Below are 21,092 nucleotides of genomic sequence, written 5' to 3'. Positions count from 1 at the left end.
CCACTCCTCCGTTCTTCTTGTACCTCAATTGATGTGTGGATTATGTCTTGGGTATTCCAATTTTCTAGACTAATATCCACATATTAGTGAGTGCATACCATGATCGATCTTTTGAGACTGGGTTACCTCACTTAGTATGATGTTCTCCAGCTCCATCCATTTGTCGAAGAATTTCATGAATTCATTGTTTCTAATGGCTGAATAGTACTCCATTGTGTATATATACCACATTTTTTGCATCCATTCTTCTGTTGAGGGATACCTGGATTCTTTCCAGCTTCTGGCTATTATAAATAGGGCTGCTATGAACATAGTGGAGCATGTATCCTTATTACCTGCCGGGGAATCCTCTGAGTATATGCCCAGGAGTGGTATAGCAGGATCCTCCGGAAGTGAGGTGCCCAGTTTTCTAAGGAACTGCCAGACTGATTTCCAGAGTGGTTGTACCAATTTGCAACCCCACCAGCAGTGGAGGAGTGTTCCTCTTTCTCCACATCCTCACCAACACCTGCTGTCTCCTGAATTTTTAATCTTAGCCATTCTGACTGGTGTAAGGTAAAATCTCAGGGTTGTTTTGATTTGCATTTCCCTAATGACTAATGAAGTTGAGCAATTTTTAAGATGCTTCTCCACCATCCGAAGTTCTTCAGGTGAGAATTCTTTGTTTAGCTCTGTACCCCATTTTTTAATAGGGTTATTTGGTTTTCTGGGGTCTAACTTCTTGAGTTCTTTGTATATATGGATATTAGCCCTCTCTCTGATGTGGGGTTGGTGAAGATCTTTTCCCAATTTGTTGGTTGCTGATTTGTCCTTTTGATGGTGTCCTTTGCCTTACAGAAACTTTGTAATTTTATGAGGTCCCATTTGTCAATTCTTGATCTTAGAGTATAAGCTATTGGTGTTCTGTTCAGGAATTTTCCCCCTGTACCGATGTCCTCAAGGGTCTCCCCCCAGTTTCTTTTCTGTTTTCTTAATTGGGGCTTTCTCCTCCCTGGTGACTCTAGTTTACATCAAATTGGCATAAAACTAGCCAGTACAGTATCCCTACCTGCCCTGCTGTTCTCCTTGGTTTTTTTTCAAGCAAGTTTAAATCCACCCTTGGATTCAGGAAAGTGGGCCCATTTTATAATGAATAATTGGGGAGATTCAAAGTGGAAAAAAAAATCCCGAGTGTATCTGTCTTCTCCATTTTGGATTACATAATCTAGTCAGTTTGGATTACTCTGGTGCCTCATGCCATTTTACCTCGCTGCTCCAGCTCTGCAAACAGCACACATCCTTTTCTTCCTCTCCTTTCCCCTTCATTATCCCCCTTCCTCCCTCTCACTCTGTTCTGCATGCTCAGATATTTTATTTATTTATTTATTTATTTATTTATTTATTTATTTATTTATTTATAGCTCAGCATTGTGTGGCATTTGCTTGGTGTTCTGGAAAGTGCCTTATTCTTTGTACCAACTGTCAGGTATGCTTTGTCATTACCTCAGGCTTCCTTCCAGTGAGGCTGAGTGAGGGTCACAGGCTATACCTCACTTCCATAGAGTCCATCACTGCTGGAGCCAGGATTCAAACTGAGGCCTTGATACTCCAGCTAGCTAAGAATACAGGTTCTGTTATGGTGGAGCATCAGATATTAGAATGCTTGACATGACAGGTCAGAACAGGGCTGCCCAATGATATTCCAGGTACCAAGAAACAGCAGGGATCCCCGCAGGTGAGAGGGCTGTGATTTCCTGTAGGGCGGGCAGCTGTGAGCCAGGCACCCCAATATGTGAGGGTTGAGGACCGTCCCAAAGACACTAAAGATACTTTGTCTCTGTGTGTTCTCAGACTTGTGGCTCTATTTTCATCCGTTCTTTCAGGGAAAGGCTCTGGGTAGAGTTAGTGTTTCCCAACCAAGGTCTGGGGAGTTGAGCGTGAGGAGGTCCCAGGAAATAGTCATTGGGAACTGGTTAACCCTGGGGTCTGGCTGTGGTCTGGCCCCAACCAAGGAATACATGCCATGCCACACTTTGCAATATGCTTTGGGTTTGGAGTGCTAGAGCAGATGTGAGGTCCTACTCATTTCCTGTCCTGTAGTGCGATGTCAGAACATGCAGATAAACTCTACTGCGCCTATGGTACGGACTTGGCAGTGTTTTGTCACATTTTTATGGGCTAATGAGCAGTTTTGCATACTATATGTATTTATCTTTTTACTATTAAATTCTAATCAAACCTTTATTTGGGGCATAAGGAAAAATACAAGTTTATTTGTGAGAAACATATTTTTTTTTTCCTTTAGAACAACTCGACACACACACAGGCCCTTCCAAGGAAGTGGTGTTATTTACTGTTCTTTGAATTTAAGACTTCCTTTTTGCTAGTGATGGCTGAGTCTTTATTGATGTTGTGAGGCTGTGGCTGCTACTTAATGCATTTTCTTTTTTTTCTTTTTTTTTTATATTTTTATTTTCTATATTCTTGTTTACATTCCAAAAGCTTTCCCCTTTCCCAGTTCCCCCCTCCCCATATGTCCCATAAGTCCTCTTCATCCATTCTCCTATCTTTCCCCCTCCCTTTTCTCTGTCCTGGTACTCCCCTACAATGCTTAATGCATTGCCTCATTGCGCATCAAGATGAGGAGACTGCCTTGTGGAGTGACTGTGCACACAATAAGCAAGCTCTGTGCTCCAAGCTCTCACTTGTATTGGGCTGTCATACATTCTGAGCCCCACACAAGCAAGGCACTCCCTTCCTTAGGAAAGGAAGAACAGGAAATATTTCTTGAAAACCTCACACTATAAATGAGAGGTGGAGCTCTAATTTATTTAATTTATTTAATTGTTCATCTGTTTATTTGTTTGTTTGTTTAGTGTGTGCTATATACATGTTTGTACTCATGCATGGCCGTGTGCGTGCCTATGTGCATGCCAACTGAACCAGAGAATGACTTCTGGCAGCCTGGCTCTCCTCCTTGTCTTTGATACAAAGTCCATCTTTATCTTTAACTGAACCTCTTTTGTCATTTTTGCTAGCTGGTCAGCCAGTGAACTCCTGGGATGACTCCTTTGTGTCCCCCAGTCCTAGGGTTGGAGGCATGGATGACCATGTCTGCCTTTTCTATGTATGGGATGGCAATTCAAACTCAGGCACTTATGCCCATAAAGCGAGCATCCCTACCCACCCGACTAATACACTTAACTCACCATTCTTCTTACAGAAGAGAGCTATCAATAAGGATAAAGGATACATGAGCAATAAATTATAATAGGTTAATGCGACTAATTGTAGATTTCAAGTTAGTTCCTGTTAGTTAGTTTGACTTTTCTCCTGATAATGGACTGTCTTTTATAGATTGCAACAGAAGCAATTGAAAACTTCCGCACTGTCGTCTCTTTGACTCGGGAGCAGAAGTTTGAAGCTATGTATGTTCAAAGCTTGCAGGTACCATACAGGTAAGACTCCCTGGGGAGTGGGCCAGGGCTCTGAGGAGATTTCCAAGCAAGACTTCAGTTTTCAGGATTGCTTTTTCCAAAAGGCAGAGTGCACATGAAGAAAGTACTAGAAGGAACACCAGAGGTTATCAAGAGAGAAATGAAGAGACCTGAGCTTAGTCAGAAGCTTCTGTGACATAAACCCGTGAAGGCTGGTGACACATGGGGAGGGGAGGGAAGAGGACGACTGTTAATGCCTCTGGTGTCCAGTTGGGATGATGACCCTGCTATTTGCTGTATTGAGGGAGACTGTTCTCTATGGAATATGGAGGTATTATGTGATACAGAAGGGTCTCCTGAGGATATTTTCTCTTCCTTTCTTTCCTGGGGAGACCTTCTCTTCTCCCTTCACCTCATGAGGGCTCTAAAGGGTGACCAGGGCATGAGCAAGGCCAACCTTGAGTCCCAGTTTCTCCACTAGGACAAGGCAAGAACTGGACCTCATTGAAGTGTTTCCAAACACCTTTGTCATAATGTGGCGGGCCCCCTTTTTCTTGGAAAAATTTCCTAAGTGGCAAAGAGATGATCAAAGGTGGTGGGTTTAAACAGAAGTAGGAATGTCAAAAGTCTGTCCCTGACTCTACCCACATATCCACACCCAATTCAGAAATTCCTGGAATGTTAATCCTTTGTAAAGCCTTCCCTGGCTCCCTACAGGCGAGTGCTTCTTCCTTCCCACAGCACTCTCCTCAGGATATCCCTCCACAGCACTCTCCTCAGGATGTCCCTCCACAGCATTCTCCTCAGGATGTCCCTCCACAGCACTCTCCTCAGGATGTCCCTCCACAGCACTCTCCTCAGGATGTCCCTCCACTGCACTCTCCTCAGCATGTCCCTCCACAGCACTCTCCTCAGGATGTCCCTCCACAGCACTCTCCTCAGGATGTCCCTCCACTGCACTCTCCTCAGGATGTCCCTCCACTGCACTCTCCTCAGGATGACCTTCCACAGCACTCTCCTCAGGATGTCCCTCCACAGCACTCTCCTCAGGATGTCCCTCCACTGCACTCCCCTCAGGATGTCCCTCCACAGCACTCTCCTCAGGATGTCCCTCCACAGCACTCTCCTCAGGATGTCCCTCCACTGCACTCTCCTCAGGATGTCCCTCCACAGCACTCTCCTCAGGATGTCCCTCCACAGCACTCTCCTCAGGATGTCCCTCCACAGCACTCTCCTCAGGATGTCCCTCCACAGCACTCTCCTCAGGATGTCCCTCCACTGCACTCTCCTCAGGATGTCCCTCCACAGCACTCAGAATATGCAGCTCACCTAGGTCACCACATGCAAGGACATGCCTGCTCCCTGTCACCCACAGCTTGAGTGTGTTGGGTAGATGTGTTGGGAGGTGTCCTGCTCTACAGGACACCAACATTGTGTGTCCCACAGTGTGAGGAAGGGAAGGACCACTCATTGTTCACATAAAACAGGCTCTTCTCAGGGTTCTAGGCCTGTTGTCTTCCATCAGCCCACTGAGATGTAATAATCCTACATTAAAGATGAACACAGCACTGAGTCTCAGAGACAAGGCAGTTTCCCAAATTCACACAGCTAATCAAACGGAGATCCAGCTGAATTCTTTAGAAATGGAGTCCGCAGTATGTGCCATGCCTGTGTGCCTCACTGCCAACCCACAGCAAGCTGCCTGAATGACTGAGCAATGGGGTGACTTTGGATTGTCTGCCTTCCAGAAATGCTTTGAAGAAGGCACACATCTTCGGGATCACATTCGCCTTCACCCAGGCCATGATGTATTTTTCCTATGCTGCTTGTTTCCGGTTTGGCGCCTACTTGGTGGCCAGAGAACTCATGACTTTTGAAAATGTTCTGTTGTAAGTATTACATTCACGTGTATTATTTAACCCTGATAGTAAACTGAGGATGAGAATTTGTATGGTGAAGTGTCATCTAGAGCATTTGACAGTTAAGAAAGTGGCATCTTGTCTCTGAGTGTCCATATGGTAGCAACAATACTCCACAGCTTATCAAAAACTTTTCTACCTGATCAGTTATTTCTCTGCTGGTACAAATGAGCCAATTAAAGCCAGATTAAAGTACACACAATAGCAGGTTTATTGGGAAGCTGTTCTCCGGCGGGGAAATTCACTGGTCCCAATGACGGAGGCCAGGGAAAAGTCGCCATAGAAAGGGAGACAGAGGGGAGGAGAAAGAAAGAGAGAGAAAACATTTGTAAGCACAGAAAAGGAAAAGGGTTGGGGGAAGAAGGTGGTGTGTGTGTGTGTGTGTGTGTGTGTGTGTTAGAGAGAAACAGAGAGAATGACACACATACAGAGACAGAGAGACAGAGACAGAGAGACAGAGAGAGACACAGAAAGAAAGAAACAGAGAGACAGAGACACATAGAAAGAGACACAGAGAGAGAGAGAATGCAAGAAAATGTGTGGCTTTTATAGCAAAGAACTTCTGGAAGAAGGATAGCCTAGACCCTGGGCTGGAAAGTTCAGGGTTGGGGTTGGGGTTAGGGTATGCTAGCTAGGTAGGGACTGAGGCATAATGGGGAACCAGAAGGCCCGGTTTGCTTTGGTCTTAAAATACATACCTCAGCCTCTTGCCCATGGTCTGAAACCAAACATCCTAGTCTTTTATTGATAATAAATAAGGGTCAACATAATCATCCGTGACTGCTAGCATCCAGGTATGGGTTTTGGGGTGTGGGCAGAAAGCTGGAATGTTGGCCCAGTCTGGGAAGAGCTGTTGTTTCACTGCTGTCCAGGCTGTGGGACCATCTGGGGATAGGGATGTGCAGGAACAGTTGAAGTAGTCTGTGAGCCTGGGCTGAAACACCTGTGGGTTACTGCTTTGGAGCTGTCCTGGATGCAGGTTCTGAGGAAACATCTGGACTTGGCAGGATTCTGGAAAAAATATATATGTTAGGGGTAGAAGATAAAGTTAAGGAGTTTGGGAAGAAAAACATTTTTCCTAGGTGTACATTTGAAACTTTTAGGCCCATTGTTTTAGTAGTTGGAGAATGGGGGCATGCCAAGACCAGGGAAAGCGGGATAGATGCTACCCTCAGGAAGTGGGGAGGGAAAGAGGCTGTTCATTGACAGCACTGATCTATAGTTCATTTGACCTGGATTTGAATGGATTCCCTGAAGCTTTTAAGAATCCTTTTAAGTTTACAAAAAGATAAATTCTTTGGTTCTTGTATTTATTAACCTCGAACACCTTCTATCCAAAGCATTTTTTAAATTTCTCCTATATACTTTAAATCACATTCCTATCACCAGCCAGGGTTTTATTCCATGTTCTCTAACCTTCATAACTTGCAGTTACCAACCTCGAGCTTTTATCTAGATCCTCAAATGCTTTCTTAGAAGTTCTCATACCCTTAGCCCTTGTATAAACTTTGCACCTTTTCCTAACGAATCATTGACCATGTACACAAGTAGTTGATTACCCAGAGCAATCATTGTAAAATGGGTTCCTTAAGACAAAGTTACTTCTTTCACTAGTTTAGTCTTCAAACTCCTCGGAGATCTAAGGAGATTTTGTAATCTAAATAGCCTATGTAATAATTAAAATGGCAGGCTTACCCATGACCTAGACAGCTACCCTACTAGGTTCCTTTGCCACTGATGGCTTAGTTGAGGACATAGGCTCCAGGGCAGGATCAATCTTCAGCTGCCATGCCCAGCTGTGGAGCTTCCTTCCTGTGGAGGAGGAACTTGGGAGACTGACCTTGCTTTGTCTTAAGCAATGTGAGGCATGTCAGGTATCCTGTTTGTCCATAGATCAGGCCAGGCCTGAGCAGCAGGCAAGGCATCAGAGCAGCCTTTCTCAGGAGTTATCATACCATGATCTAGGTGGAGTCCTTTCTTCTTGGAGATCTTGGTAGAGTCACTGCTAGGATTTGAGAGTCGCTGTCATCTTAAGCATCTTAAATGCCATATGCGGCAGGTTTCTGAATGTCTGGCCTTCCAAATGTGTGCCTAGACAGATTCAGTTTAGAGGTCTCCAGAATGCTTTGGAAAAGGTTTTATGTTCAGCAAGGAATAGAACAACTTTAAAAAGCTTTCTGACAGGGCAGCTAAGAGATGGGTAATGTGCCAACTCCTACCAAACCTGAAATATTAAAACTAAAGAAGCACATAGACACAGACACAGACACACACACACACACACACACACACACACACACACACACACACACACAGTGGTGGTTTGGTTTGGGTTTTTGTTTTGTTTTGCTAAGTGTTATGTGTACCCTCGCATGAATTGCTCCTCCATTACATCTGATTACTCAGCTCAGACCAAAAAAGGATTGCTGAAGTCCATAGCTTTACATAAACATGGTGGGACCAGCCTTGAGCACAGCTCTGGTCAGCTGGCAGGAGAGAGAGACTGCCAGACTGTTGTCTTGGGAAAGAGGGTAAAGAATTCGGAAGTTTGTCACTGTTATTTATCAGTGGACCCCTTCCTCATTTGTCTGCCTGTCCGGGATCTGACTAAGGCCTAGTCTCTCAGAAGCTGGAGGAATTTTTAAATGACAGTGGAAGCTCTGGATTAGAAGTTTCCCTTCGTGTTTCTGCGAACATTCAAACTTGCACTTTGGTAATGGGAAGAGGAACCTGAAAGAAATCCCACTATGATGTCACCAAGTATGCATATTGTTGGTAAAGCTTATACACGAACGTTCTGAGCTTTCAAGTGGTGACAAGCCTGGGTAGAGTCCCTCTATCAGTTTAGTGTAGTCAATGCTGTGACACTTTGCATCGCAACCCAAACTACATAAGCCTGGCTGTATAAGGTGCTAATACAGCATTTCTGCCCTATTTAAGCACTGATTTAATCTTGTGTTGAGGTTAATTCGAGATTAAAAATATTCACCTTCTAACCATACATGTTGTACAAGGGGATTGTATGATTATACCAAAAGATCAAAGTCAGATACCCCTGGAACTATGGGGTATTGATTTTAACATTGCTTTGCTTATTTTTTTTTTATTTTAATATTTCTAAAGTTGCTGACACTTAACAAGTCCCATGACATAGTTTAAGAATGCAGTAGCTTCTTGAAAGTGGCATCCTAGCTGTGTATTAAACAACAGCAACAGCAAAGTTCTCTTTGTGCAGCTTACATGATTTCTAGGAATTGATCTCAGCAACTGACTGTGCATAACTGATCGCCAGAGTTACACTATGTAATAATCAACAACTAAACTTCAGTGACACGAAACTATAACCATTTATTCTGCTTGCAGTCTCTGGGTCACTTCTCATGATCTGGGTTGGGCAATAGTAGATCTCTGCTGTGGTCACTGTTGTGTGCAGGCCAGGATGAAAAATACAAGCTAACAAAACTTATGCTGAGTCATAGGCTTGGAACTGGGAACAGTTATTTCTATGACATCCTGTCCAAGAAGTTGTGTCACAAGGCCACTGAGGGGGTCATAAAGGTGGAAAACAAACTTGTACTTCTTAGATGGACATTTAAGCAAATGTCACGTTGTAAGAAGCTGAAGATTACAGGAGAGGCGAACAGGGGCCATTTGGAATCGTCTGTCATGCCTAATGTGAAAAACATGAGAGAAGGAGTTTGTTTTATCTTTCTGCTTTATAATTGCAACCACTCCACTATTATAGAAGTGCCACGTTGTTAACACTGTAGTTACCACAGACTGTGATGCTTGGCTGCTGTTTTCCAGAGTATTCTCAGCTATTGTCTTTGGAGCCATGGCAGTGGGGCAGGTCAGTTCATTCGCTCCTGACTACGCGAAAGCCAAGGTGTCGGCATCCCACATCATCAGGATCATTGAGAAAATGCCCGAGATTGACAGCTACAGCACGGAAGGCCTGAAGCCTGTGAGTTTGATGTCCTCACTGGTTATCTATTCCTACTTTCTCAATGAAAAGACATGAAGGGGAAATTTAATAAAATCCGTGCATTAATGCAAAAATATGTATGTATTCTTGATGAGATCTAGATGAGTTGGTTTGAATAAATATTAATACTGTATATTATTTTTATAAAACATAGTTACAAGGAGACCATTGTCATCTAGGAGAGTACAATGATGTTGTGTTAGGAATTCATGCTATAAAGAACGCACAATTCACAGACCAAAATAAGCTCAAGAAGAAGGGAGAACAAAGTATGGATACTCTGGTCCTTCTTAGAAGGGGGAGCAAAATACCCACAAGAGGAATACAGAGACAAAATATGGAGCAGAGCCTGAGGGAAAGACCATCCAGAGACTGCCCCTCATAGGGATCAATTCCATATACAGTTACAAATTCCAGACACTATTGTGTATGCCAACAAGTGTTTTCTGACAGAAAGCACTAACACTAACAGTACTATCTGTCACCTGGGTGGCTCTGCCAGTGCATGGCAAATACAGAGGGGGACACTCTCAGCCAATCATTGAACTGAGCACAGGGTCCCCAATAGAGGAGCTAAAGAAAGGATCCAAGGAACTGAAGGGGTTTGCAGCCCCATAGGAGGAACATCAGTATGAATCAGCCAGTACCTCCAGAGCTCTCAGGAACTAAACCACCAACCACAGAGTACACATGGAGGGACCCATGGCTCCAGCTGCATATGCAGCAGAGAATGGCCTTGTTGGACATCAAAGGGAGGAGAGGCCCTTGGTCCTGAGAAGGTTTGATACCCCAGTATAGAGGAATACCAGGACAAAGAAGCAGGAGCAGGTGGGCTGGTGAGCACAGGGAGGAGAGATGAGCTAGGAGGGTTTTTTTTTTTTGGGGGGGGGGGGTGGTGGTGACCAGGAAAGGGGATAACATTTGAAATGTAAATAAAGAATATATCTCATAAAAACTTAATTAAAAAAAGAATTCATGCTATACAACCATTATCTCTTTAGTATGAGTTCCAGAGATGTGAAATGAAGCTTAATATGACAGGAGCTCACTTTTCAGACCAGGTCCTGAGGGTTACCACGATACACTGTTTTCAGTATTGTTGCAATCAAGCTAAGTGTTACTCTTCTCATTGCAGAATGTGTTGGAAGGAAATGTGAAATTCAGTGGAGTCCAGTTCAACTATCCCACCCGACCCAACATCCCAGTGCTCCAGGGGCTGAACCTCGAGGTGACGAAGGGCCAGACGCTGGCCCTGGTGGGCAGCAGCGGCTGCGGGAAGAGCACAGTGATCCAGCTGCTCGAGCGCTTCTACAACCCCATGGCCGGAACAGTGGTGCGTACACTTTGGTATTCCAAACGTTTCAGGTTTTTAATCATCCAAATGGCTGGATATGTTTAACCCTTGAACACAGGCCATGGTTTTTTTTTTTTTCATGAATACTGAAGAAAAAGCCTCTGTTAAATAATCTGACCACCCAGATTTCATGTCCAGTCTATGCCAACTGTACTAGCCAATTTATCCAGCTTCTCTCTCAACATGTTGCCCCCTCTGTTCTCTGTTGCAACCAGCCTTTGACCGACCACCTATCTCCCTTGCCATGGTGACACTTCAGCTGGTGGTGTAAGAGCTGACCAAACCCAAAGTAGCCAGAGAGATAAAGAAGAGTTGCAGGAAACAGATGGGAATGGGAGGAAAAGTCAAAAGCAGGGTGCATGTCAATGCAAAAGTGGTTTGCAAGGGCACAGGCTGTCTAAGCAAGACGAGGCGAGGCCTGAGGCACCATGATGCAACACATCTGTGGCTTATCTCCATCACGCTACTCTCAGTGAGGTGGTGGTGGGTAAGCAGTTTAGCCTGGTTGGCAGATGGTTAGAGAAGGAGGTGGAGATTAAAGTGAGTATGGACTATGAAGGTGATCTGGGCTGGGGGGGCAGGGGGAGGAAAGGGGGAACAATAGGGGAATGGGAGACGTTCAGGGAACTGACTGAGAGGAGGGAGGCCCAAGCGTTTTCATGGTGGGATAAGACAATCTACTGACACAGAGGGCGTGTTCCACAGGACACGAAAACAAATAGGACTCCCAAAGTAAGATGGACACATTAGAAAAGTGCGTAGGGAAATAGGGGATGGCCATTTCTTTCCTCAACTAAAATGTTGAGGGGGTAATCAGGTTTTTCAGCAAAACTTTGAGAGCCTGTCAGAAACTATCTTAGGTGCTAGGCATGAGAGAGAAATCTTGCAGGTGGTGATGAATTTAAATGATTATGATGAAAGAGGGGGATAGAAAAGGAGCCAAGAAACAGAATTTAGAGCAGGGAATGTTTGTTATGTTATATATTTACTTATGGGTTCTCAGACTATATAACAACCACAGAAGCATCAGCAATGACTCATAGTTCCAGGGGGGCCTTACTGCACTTTTAAAAACTATTTCCTATGAGTTCTGATTTCATGTTTTAATTTGATCACTGAACTTTTAGCACAGGACTAAATAATGTTACCACTATGTTCAAAATTAGTGAAATGTTGGCTCTCAAAAACTGATTAAATTCTCAATAAAAATAAAGTATTTTATTAAATATATAATTAAATGTTTTTTGTAAAGACTTGTAATGTTGGTAGTTTATGCCTATAATCTCAATATTTGAGAGGCAGGAGAATTCCCATGAGGTAAAGGCTAGCCTGAACTACATTGTAAGTTCAGGGCCAGTCTAGTCTATAAAGTAAGACCTTATCTCTCAGAGTTGTAGAAGTAGTGAGACACAAACCAGAGTAAAGTACATTGATATATGCATATGAAAATGTAATGATTAACACATTATTTAATGTCAACTAAAAGATTAACTAGAGAGTCATTTCTTTAATCTCATATTGACCCCAAAAGTTTTAGTAATTTTGGTAAGTCTGAATTGTGCTGATCCTGAAGTCGATCTATGAACCCTTGCTTTCAGTTTCTAGATGGCAAAGAAATAAAGCAACTGAACGTCCAGTGGCTGCGAGCTCAGCTGGGCATCGTGTCCCAGGAGCCCATCCTGTTCGACTGCAGCATCGCCGAGAACATCGCCTACGGAGACAACAGCCGGACCGTGTCTCAGGAGGAGATCGAGAGGGCGGCCAAGGAGGCCAACATCCACCCCTTCATCGAGACGCTGCCGGATGTATGTACCTTGGGCTTAGTGGTCAGCAGCTCCTTTAGCTTATTTTGTGATGATCCGCACTCTATTCTGGGGATGAGACCCAGGGTACTGCACATAATAATCAAGTGTTCTACCACCTAGCTATACCTCTTGTCCTGTCATCAGAAACTTAAAAGTCTGTTGCCTAAAGGAAAAGAAAATCAGCAAGCAAAATATATCATACAATATAGGATCATTTATCCATACTTCTTATCCTAGTTAGGGATTATAATTACCTCTCATTGTGAGAAAGAAACAGAATATTAGATATATTCAAGTATAAAAGGAACATTTGAGGACTGGAATAGTCACTTAGTTTTTAAGCTTGAGTGTCTGCATGTTTCAGGCCAGGGAGTACATCTGAGCATCTTTTCCCAGGTAAAGGGTAGATAGGTACCATCTAGTCTCCACTGTGGGTTCACTGCTGCTGAAGAAACAACATGGTCATTCTGTAGTCCCCCTCAAAGATCCAAGTATCACCGTAGAATCAGACCAGACAAGAACTCTTCATGTGTGCCAGAAAGAAGGCTCTGAATAGAGCCAAGTCATTAGGATGGCTATGGTATTAAATGATCTATAACTCATATACCATCCATTGTAGGGTCCCAAGCCACACTCTTAGAGTGACTGTGAAAACCTCCCCTGAGCTATTGTTCTATAGACTTCTCAGAGTTCCTCCTCTAAGTTAGATAAATTGAACTTCTCACCAACTCGTGCATCTACTTGGGTCTTATTTCGTTCATGTGTCTTACATAAATTATATAAACTCTTCCTTTACCACTAGCTCTGTTCATTGTTATAGGAAGCACTCATGATAAAATAAGACTCGGTAACCTCAAAGCAGCTAGTCAGGCCTGACAACACCTGGTAGCCCAGACTCTTCCCTAAAACCTCAGATTTGTTATCTTTGTCTTTTCTCATAGATAACTGCTACTTTCAGACATATCGCTGGGAGGAGGCCTGTTCCCTTTCTCTCCTCAGTGAAGTCAAACCACAAATGATTAACTCTTTTTGAGGCTCGGCCATTCAAAATACAAAACCCTAGTCTCTGTTTACTAATAAGAGTCACTGACTCTCAAAGTTACTAGGAATATAAATTATCAGGCTCTACCTTAGCTCTAGTAAAGAAGAAAAAAATTGTCAGGCAAGTCCAGGGCTCTGAGACTCAAATCCCAGATGAGAAATGATGCAGGCTACAAGACAGAACAACTATAACTATGTCTCTTAAAACTATTTTTGTCCTCTAGTAGTTGACTACCAAAAGGGCCACCTCTGGACTTCAATCTTTCTGTTACTTGGAGCACTTCTGTGGACATCAGGATCCTTATTTTCAGTGTTCTAGACCAACTCTATTCTCTAAGCATCTCCCTCTGAGTGACTGATTGTAGAAATTGGCTTGCTTTGCCTCTGTTTCCTCTGCTGTATAGAATTAGTTACTACTGCCCTTAGAGGCCCCACATGGATCACTATGCAGTCCCTGCAGTCTGGAGTCTGCACTCATTCAGAGTGGAACACAGAAGAGCTCCTGATTCTGAGGTAGATGTAGCTTTGGGATAGAACCTATATCGAGCATCTACCCAGAGCTTACCACGGGCGTTCGCTACAAATAGGAACCTTGTTCAACCACCATAGTGCCAGGGGTGTCGAAAACAGCAAATAAAAGGAGAATCCAGGGTTTGGAGAAAGAGTTCAGTCACTTAAGTGCTTGAGGTATTACCATGAGGTCCTGAGATCAACCCGTAGCACCCAGGCAAAGGGCAAGGTAGAGTGCATGCATGTAGTCCCTGCTCTGGGGAGGCACGAACAGGAGGAGCCCTTAGACCCCACATCTAGCCAGTCTGGCTGAGTCAGTGAGGCGGGCATTCCAGTGAGAAACCCTATCTGTAGAAAATAAAGGACACACAGTTCCCAAGTTACACAGGCATGTACACACAGGCACGCGCACACACACAGAGACACACACAGATACACAGACACACACATACACAGACACACAGAGAGAGACACACACACAGACACACACACACAGAGACATATATACACATACACCCCAAAAAGGAGTACTCATATATAAAACCTGGCTTTAACAGTAAAAATGCAGGTATAAATATTAAAGCCAACGTTTTTGCTATAAGCTTAACATATTAAGGGCTCAAATATACACCTTATAATCTCTGTCTCATGTCATAGTGTCCTTTTAATTAGTAATGGTTGCCAACTGTGGGAAACAGGACAGGAAGATTTTTGAATGGAATGCGAAACAAAAAATTTTTTGAGGACTACTTGACTCTTCAAAGTTATTAAAGTACAAATCCTCAATATCTATGAAACGCATGGGGTTGTTGGTGATAGTTCATAAAAACAAAGACCCAAATATTATCATTATAAGAAGTTTTCTCTTTTTTTCACTTTAAAATACTTCACTGGGTAAAATACTTCACAGGTTATGAATACATCAAGCTTTGATAATAATGTACAGCTATTTAAATTTCCTGCCAACCCTGTCCTAAATGTTATGAAGCCAGAGGCTGAGAGTTAACACTGTTGCGCTCTCCCTACACTAATACATGTTGGTTAACTCACACTAACGCATACAATCCTCAGGTATCTATTTTCCAGACAGAGGATAAAGCTGAAGGCATTAGCACATGGCTGCCTTCTCATTACTTGTAAGACCAAGACAGGAGCAGTTCAAGGCCAGCCTGGTCTATGCAGTGTGAGATTTCTCTGACATGTATAGTGAGACCTTATTAGAGGAGGGTGCCAACAACGTGGCTTAGTTTGATCACCTCAGAATGATCTAGCCATTACAAGTTGCCCTGTGACCTTCTCCAACAAATAAAATGTAAAACCACATAAAAATAACAAGGGTATTAAATCTATCATTTTAGAACTTTTCTGTTGTTTTTTTCTGTGAACCCATTTTAATCTAATTTAGACCTAAATCTTCTAGTTACTATATATTATAGTATTTTGTCTATATCTGTATCTGCATCTGCATCTGGTTCTGCATCTGCATTTATATCTATATCTACACACACACACACATACACGCACGCATAAATAAAATGAATGAGTCTTAAAATGGATTTTTATGCTTGGATTTTGACTGTTAAACCCATGTTTTACATTATATGTTTGTTAGAAAATTGTATATTCTGTGATCAAACTGATGTATATGTTCACAGTTTGCCATCGGCTCTATTTTCGTAACAACCAAATTCCGTCCACAGAAATACAACACCAGAGTAGGAGACAAAGGAACTCAGCTGTCGGGTGGGCAGAAGCAGCGCATCGCCATCGCACGCGCCCTCGTCAGACGGCCTCACATTTTGCTTCTGGACGAAGCAACATCAGCTCTGGATACAGAAAGTGAAAAGGTAAGGATTTAAGTTTCCTTTCTTCATGCCTTAGTAGAGAGCACGGCTCCAGAGATGATTGCTGCTGATGTTGGCTCCAGTGCAGTTTAGACATGTCTGCAGCTGGGACTTAGGAGACCTTCAGTGACAAGAGGCAGATTAGTCATGGACATCTCTGCTGCAGCCTCTGAGGAGCTGAGGTGAGGGGGTTGGAGTCTGACAACGCCCTAAGACGGCCACTGCTGCTGCCTTCCTGCCTGAGAAGGGTTAGGAGTTGAGAAAGGCAGATAGATGGTCAAGAGATGTTTTCTTCCTGCTGTGATGGCCTGGGCTGGTGGTCCAGCTTCCTGCCTGTGCTGTAGAGCCGGGCTGGAAGGATGCTGGTGGCGAGGTGCAGTGAGTACTGTTTTTTTTTTGTTGTTGTTGTTGTTGTTGTTTTTGTTTTGTTTTGTTTTGTTTTGTTTTTGAGACAGGGTTTCTCTGTATAGCCCTGGCTGTCCTGGAACTCACTCTGTAGACAAGGCTGGCATTGGACTCAGAAATCCACCTGCCTCTGCCTCCCAAGTGCTGGGATTAAAGGTGTGCACCACCACTGCCCGGCTTAGTGAGTGCTTTTAAATGCTTGGATAGAATGTATTTACTGCCCTTACCTTAATATTAGATTATCTCAGTCACAGAACTCATCCAAATTGAGGATTACTTCTTTTCTGGAATGACAGATACCTTGGCTTTTAATCTCTGTTTTGTTTTACCATCATAACTGTTGAAGGACAAAATGTACAAATCCTGGGTCTGGTGACAGAGGGGATCTATAAGAAGAGGACTGTTTTTATCACTAATTCTTTGGCGCAATTGTGAAACAGGTTGTCCAGGAAGCGCTGGACAAAGCCAGGGAAGGGCGCACCTGCATTGTGATCGCGCACCGCCTGTCCACCATCCAGAACGCAGACTTGATCGTGGTGATTCAGAACGGCAAGGTGAAGGAGCAAGGCACGCACCAGCAGCTGCTGGCACAGAAAGGCATCTACTTCTCCATGGTCCACATTCAGGCTGGAGCAAAGCGCTCATGAACTGTGACCATGTAAGATGTTAAATATTTTTAATGTTTGTATTCATATATGGCATTTAATCAAAGTCAAAAGGAAAACCACTTACTAGAATAGTGAGTTATCCATTTCCAGCCACAATGAAAAGCGTTCAGTCTGGTTTTATCTTCAGAGACTGTAACTAAAAGAACAAAAATAGATAACATCGTCAAATGGAGAGTAATGGTTGAAAATGCACTATAAAATTTATAAAAGAGTTAAAAGTAAATGTTTGGTAATATATACTTTTATTTATACTTTCTCATTTGTAACTATAACTGATTTCCTTGCTTAACAAATTATGTATGTATTAGAAATTACTGAAATGTTTGTATAAAGTATATATATATTAAAACTGAACATTCATATTTTTGACTTATTTTGCTCAAAATGCATGTAAAATTATATATTCTACCAACTGGAATATTGTACATAAATTTGGTCTTGAAATATTAGTCCATTATGGGGGTTGCTCTAAAGTGCCTGATAATACACAGACATGAGTACCTGAGTCCGGATCCCGTGTAAGCAGCAAGGTGTGGGGCGTTTGTAATGCCGGTGCTAGAGGCAGAAACAGACAGATCCTGCGGGCTCAGCGGCCAGACAGCCTAGCCAGCACAGGGAGTTCCAGGTTCAGGGCGAAAACGTGTCCCAAAAATAAGAGGGAAAAGCAAAAGAGGATATCACCAGGTGCCCTCATGCAAACGCCATACATGCAGGAGTATATATATGCACACACACACACACACACACACACACACATTAACAGAGGACTAGCAAGGAAACAGTAGGGGATTAACAGGGGTGCGACTGGGACCAAGGAGAGTATCTGGATAAATATGACTGAAGAATATTATGTACATGTATGAAAATGCCATACTGAAACTCACCACAATGTGTACTTAATATATGCTAATAAAATATTTTTAAAAGAAGACAAATATAACTGTAAATAAGAGGATCTTTTCATTAAAAGACCCTAAGGATTCTAACAGATGATGCTTTTCTAAACACCATTAAGGAACATACTGAAAAAAATCATGGAAACACTCTTAGTCATTCTAGTCTCAAAATAATGTATATAAATAAATAAATAACCTAGGAAAAAACCTAATCAAGGGAGTTAAAGACCTCTATAATGAGAACTTTGAAACACAGAAGAAAGACCTTGAAGAAAATCCTAGAAGAAGAAAGACGTCCTATGTTTGCAGATCACCAGAATTCATTTGATGAAGATGGTTCCCTTACCAAAAGGGACCCACAGATTTGATGTGGTCCAAATCACAAATTCAGAGACCTATACAAGTTAATCCTAAAGCTCATATAGAAACTCAGAGATCCAAAATATCCAGAACAGTCCTGAGCAGAAATAACAATGCTCGAGTTTTCATAATCCCTCATGTCAAGTTATCCTGTAGAACAATACTAACAAAACAGCATGTGTTGATGCAGACAGAGTCATATAGAACAATATAATACAGTAAAGCACCTAGGAATAAACCCATGCATGGACTTCTCACACAGATGTCAAAATATACAATTTGGGCAAAAGACAGTTTCTCCAATGAGTGGTTCCTAGAGAGCCAGATTTGCACAGGTATGACAGTGAATTTCTCTCCAATGCTCTGTACCAAAATAACTTAAAACACATCAAAGACTTGAATATGAAACCTGAGACTTTGAAATTACTGGAAGAAAATATATGTAAAACACTTCAAGTTGTAAGTAAGCATAGGCAAGAAGGTACTGAAGTAGACTCCAGCAGTACAGATAATTATCATAATATCCTCCCCACAGGATAATAGCCTTTTCCAGGCAGGGATATGACAGAGGATCTATATCTATTAAGAGCTATATTATATTGGAATTTATAAAGAACACAAGATTACACACACACAAAACTTGGTCAACAAATGGGCACATGAAATAAACAGTTCTCAAAAGAAGTCTAAATGGCCACTAACAGCAAACTATTCAATGTATTTAAAGCTTATATGTAAACACAAAAGACATGAAATCACCATAATGATCTTGGACCAAAAGGTTAAAGCTGAAAGAAGTGCAGTACATGACTGCAAGACATGTTACATACCACAGTAACGTAAACAACCTGGCACTAGCAGAAAAACAAACCCATAGACCATTGGAGCAGAAAAAAGGTCCCGGGAACAAATCCATTCTTCAGCCAAATGATTCTCAAGCAAAATGCACAGAACGGGCATTAGAGAAAAGGGGGGCTCTTTAGCAAATGGATGTGTGAGAACTGGATATCTACATGCGAAAGACTGAGACTAGACTTGTGTCTCTCACAAAGGAAAATCAATTCCAAATAAGACTTTTTAGTGTAACAAACACCTCAGAGTTGGAATCCACCTGAAGAAAGCAGAGGAGAAGCACTATAGCACACTGGCACAGAAAACACCTTCCCGGATATGAGGCCAACAGCTCAGGAAATAAACAGAAGCAAGAGTGAGCACAATTACATCCAATTAAAAAGCTTTTACATGTCAAAAGAAGTAGCCCAGTGGAGAATAAACCTAGAGTGGGGGTGAAATCTTTCCCATTTGGCAGATGGTTACTAATCCTAATTATACCAACCACTTAAAAACAACAAGAAGAAAGCAAGTGATCCAATTTAACTTCAAAACTGACAAATAATCCAAATAGATATATCTCAAAAAAAAAAAAAGTGACAAGATTCCTAGCCTCCACCTCTATTATGGAAACATCTTGCCACGCCTGTCCTTGTGATGTATAGGTTGTTGAGGGTTGATTGCTTTTCTCTCTTGACAGCACCTTCAAAAACCAGGGGAGTTAGCCTTCCCGACTGTTCAACATGCAGGAAATAACTTACTGGGGCTGTGGAACTCCAAGTGATACTTCTCCAAGGCAGACGACTGCTACACCATCTGTGAAACTCCAAGTGATGTATCTCCACCACAACCCCTATATCATAAACTCAGGGATCATCATGAACAAGGGGAAGAAAGACTGTAAGAGTCAAAGGACTAGAAAATCTGCTGTGAGACTGCATCTTCTGTGCATGACAGGGAAGCTACACCCATGAAATCTCAATATTATGATCTCCTAAATGAAACCCGCAATATAACAACACCAGTTGACATACCAACACGGATAGATAGAACCTCTCATGGTACTATTAATAGATGAAGAGCTATGTATGGGCAATCTCAGTGGGAACTGAAAGGGAGACTCAGTCTTCTCAAGGGATAAGTACCCAATAGGTTAGCCAGCTCCACATGGCCAGCCCTAATCACTTACACAAACATAAAAGCAACACAAAATGGACTCAGCAGACTGCATTTGTACACACATACGAATATATATATATACATAACAATAATTGAAGATGAAGGGGTTATAAAAGGAGGGTTTGGAGGATGGGAAAGGCAGAAAAGTAGCAAACAGCACTCATGCATGAAATTCTAAGAGAAATTTAAAAAATTAAAGAGAAAAATGACATGATCTCATTTTCTGGAACATGGATAAATGTGGAGACCTTCATGTTATGAAAGCTAAACCAAACACTGAAGAACAAGTACAGCCTGTTTTCTCTCAAATGCTGAAAGTGTGAGGAGATGATGTAGGGGCAAGAGATGGAAGGAGGCATCTAAAAGGAGGGGAAGAGGACAATAAGACAAGGTAGTGGGTAAAAAAAAGACAAAATATACGTAGGGTGTTTTCTCCCACGGCAGATGCTGAAACGGGGCTCCTTGTGGGGTGAAAGGATGAACACACCCATAATACACTGATACACATGGTCTGCAGGATGATAATTGGCATGCGTATGCTTGTTGAAGCTGCTAAAAAAAATGGGCAGGCTTATAAAAATGATTTCTTCTGCTCAAAAGAGTGAGTGTACAAAGATAGTAATGTCTGACTGGTGTCCAAAGGAATCATGGTTTCAAACAGTGAGGTGACAAGGGAGAAGATGGGGTAGCTGGGACCAGGGGGGTCGTGTGTGTGTGTGTGTGTGTGTGTGTGTGTGTGTGTGTGTGTAGCCTGGTTGTTGTCCTGGAACTCACTTTATAGACCAGGCTATCCTTGAGCTCAGCAATCTGCCTGCCTCTGTCTCCAGTGTGGGACTAAAGGTGTGGACCACCTGTCCCTGCTGCCAAGTATATTTATTA

The 21,092-nt window shown here is 42.6% G+C and overlaps 1 protein-coding gene across 3 annotated transcripts in view; it reads left to right on the top strand.

Annotated features, from left to right (window-relative positions):
• The window catches only part of LOC127678299 (ATP-dependent translocase ABCB1), a 146,192-nt gene extending 128,321 nt beyond the window's left edge, over positions 1 to 17,871 (top strand). For all 3 annotated transcript variants that reach the window (XM_052173146.1, XM_052173148.1, XM_052173147.1), the window contains 7 exons: positions 3,337 to 3,437; positions 5,165 to 5,305; positions 9,143 to 9,299; positions 10,456 to 10,653; positions 12,273 to 12,479; positions 15,731 to 15,877; positions 16,720 to 17,871. In XM_052173146.1, coding sequence (XP_052029106.1) covers positions 3,337 to 3,437; positions 5,165 to 5,305; positions 9,143 to 9,299; positions 10,456 to 10,653; positions 12,273 to 12,479; positions 15,731 to 15,877; positions 16,720 to 16,926 — 1,158 coding nt within the window. In that variant the 3' untranslated portion in view covers positions 16,927 to 17,871. The remainder of the gene's footprint in view (positions 1 to 3,336; positions 3,438 to 5,164; positions 5,306 to 9,142; positions 9,300 to 10,455; positions 10,654 to 12,272; positions 12,480 to 15,730; positions 15,878 to 16,719) is intronic.
• Positions 17,872 to 21,092: the final 3,221 nt, after the last annotated feature.

The sequence above is a fragment of the Apodemus sylvaticus genome, chromosome 2, assembly GCF_947179515.1.
Source record: "Apodemus sylvaticus chromosome 2, mApoSyl1.1, whole genome shotgun sequence".
NCBI classification, from domain to species: Eukaryota; Metazoa; Chordata; class Mammalia; order Rodentia; family Muridae; genus Apodemus; species Apodemus sylvaticus.
This window is presented reverse-complemented; position numbering and strand designations above follow the sequence as displayed.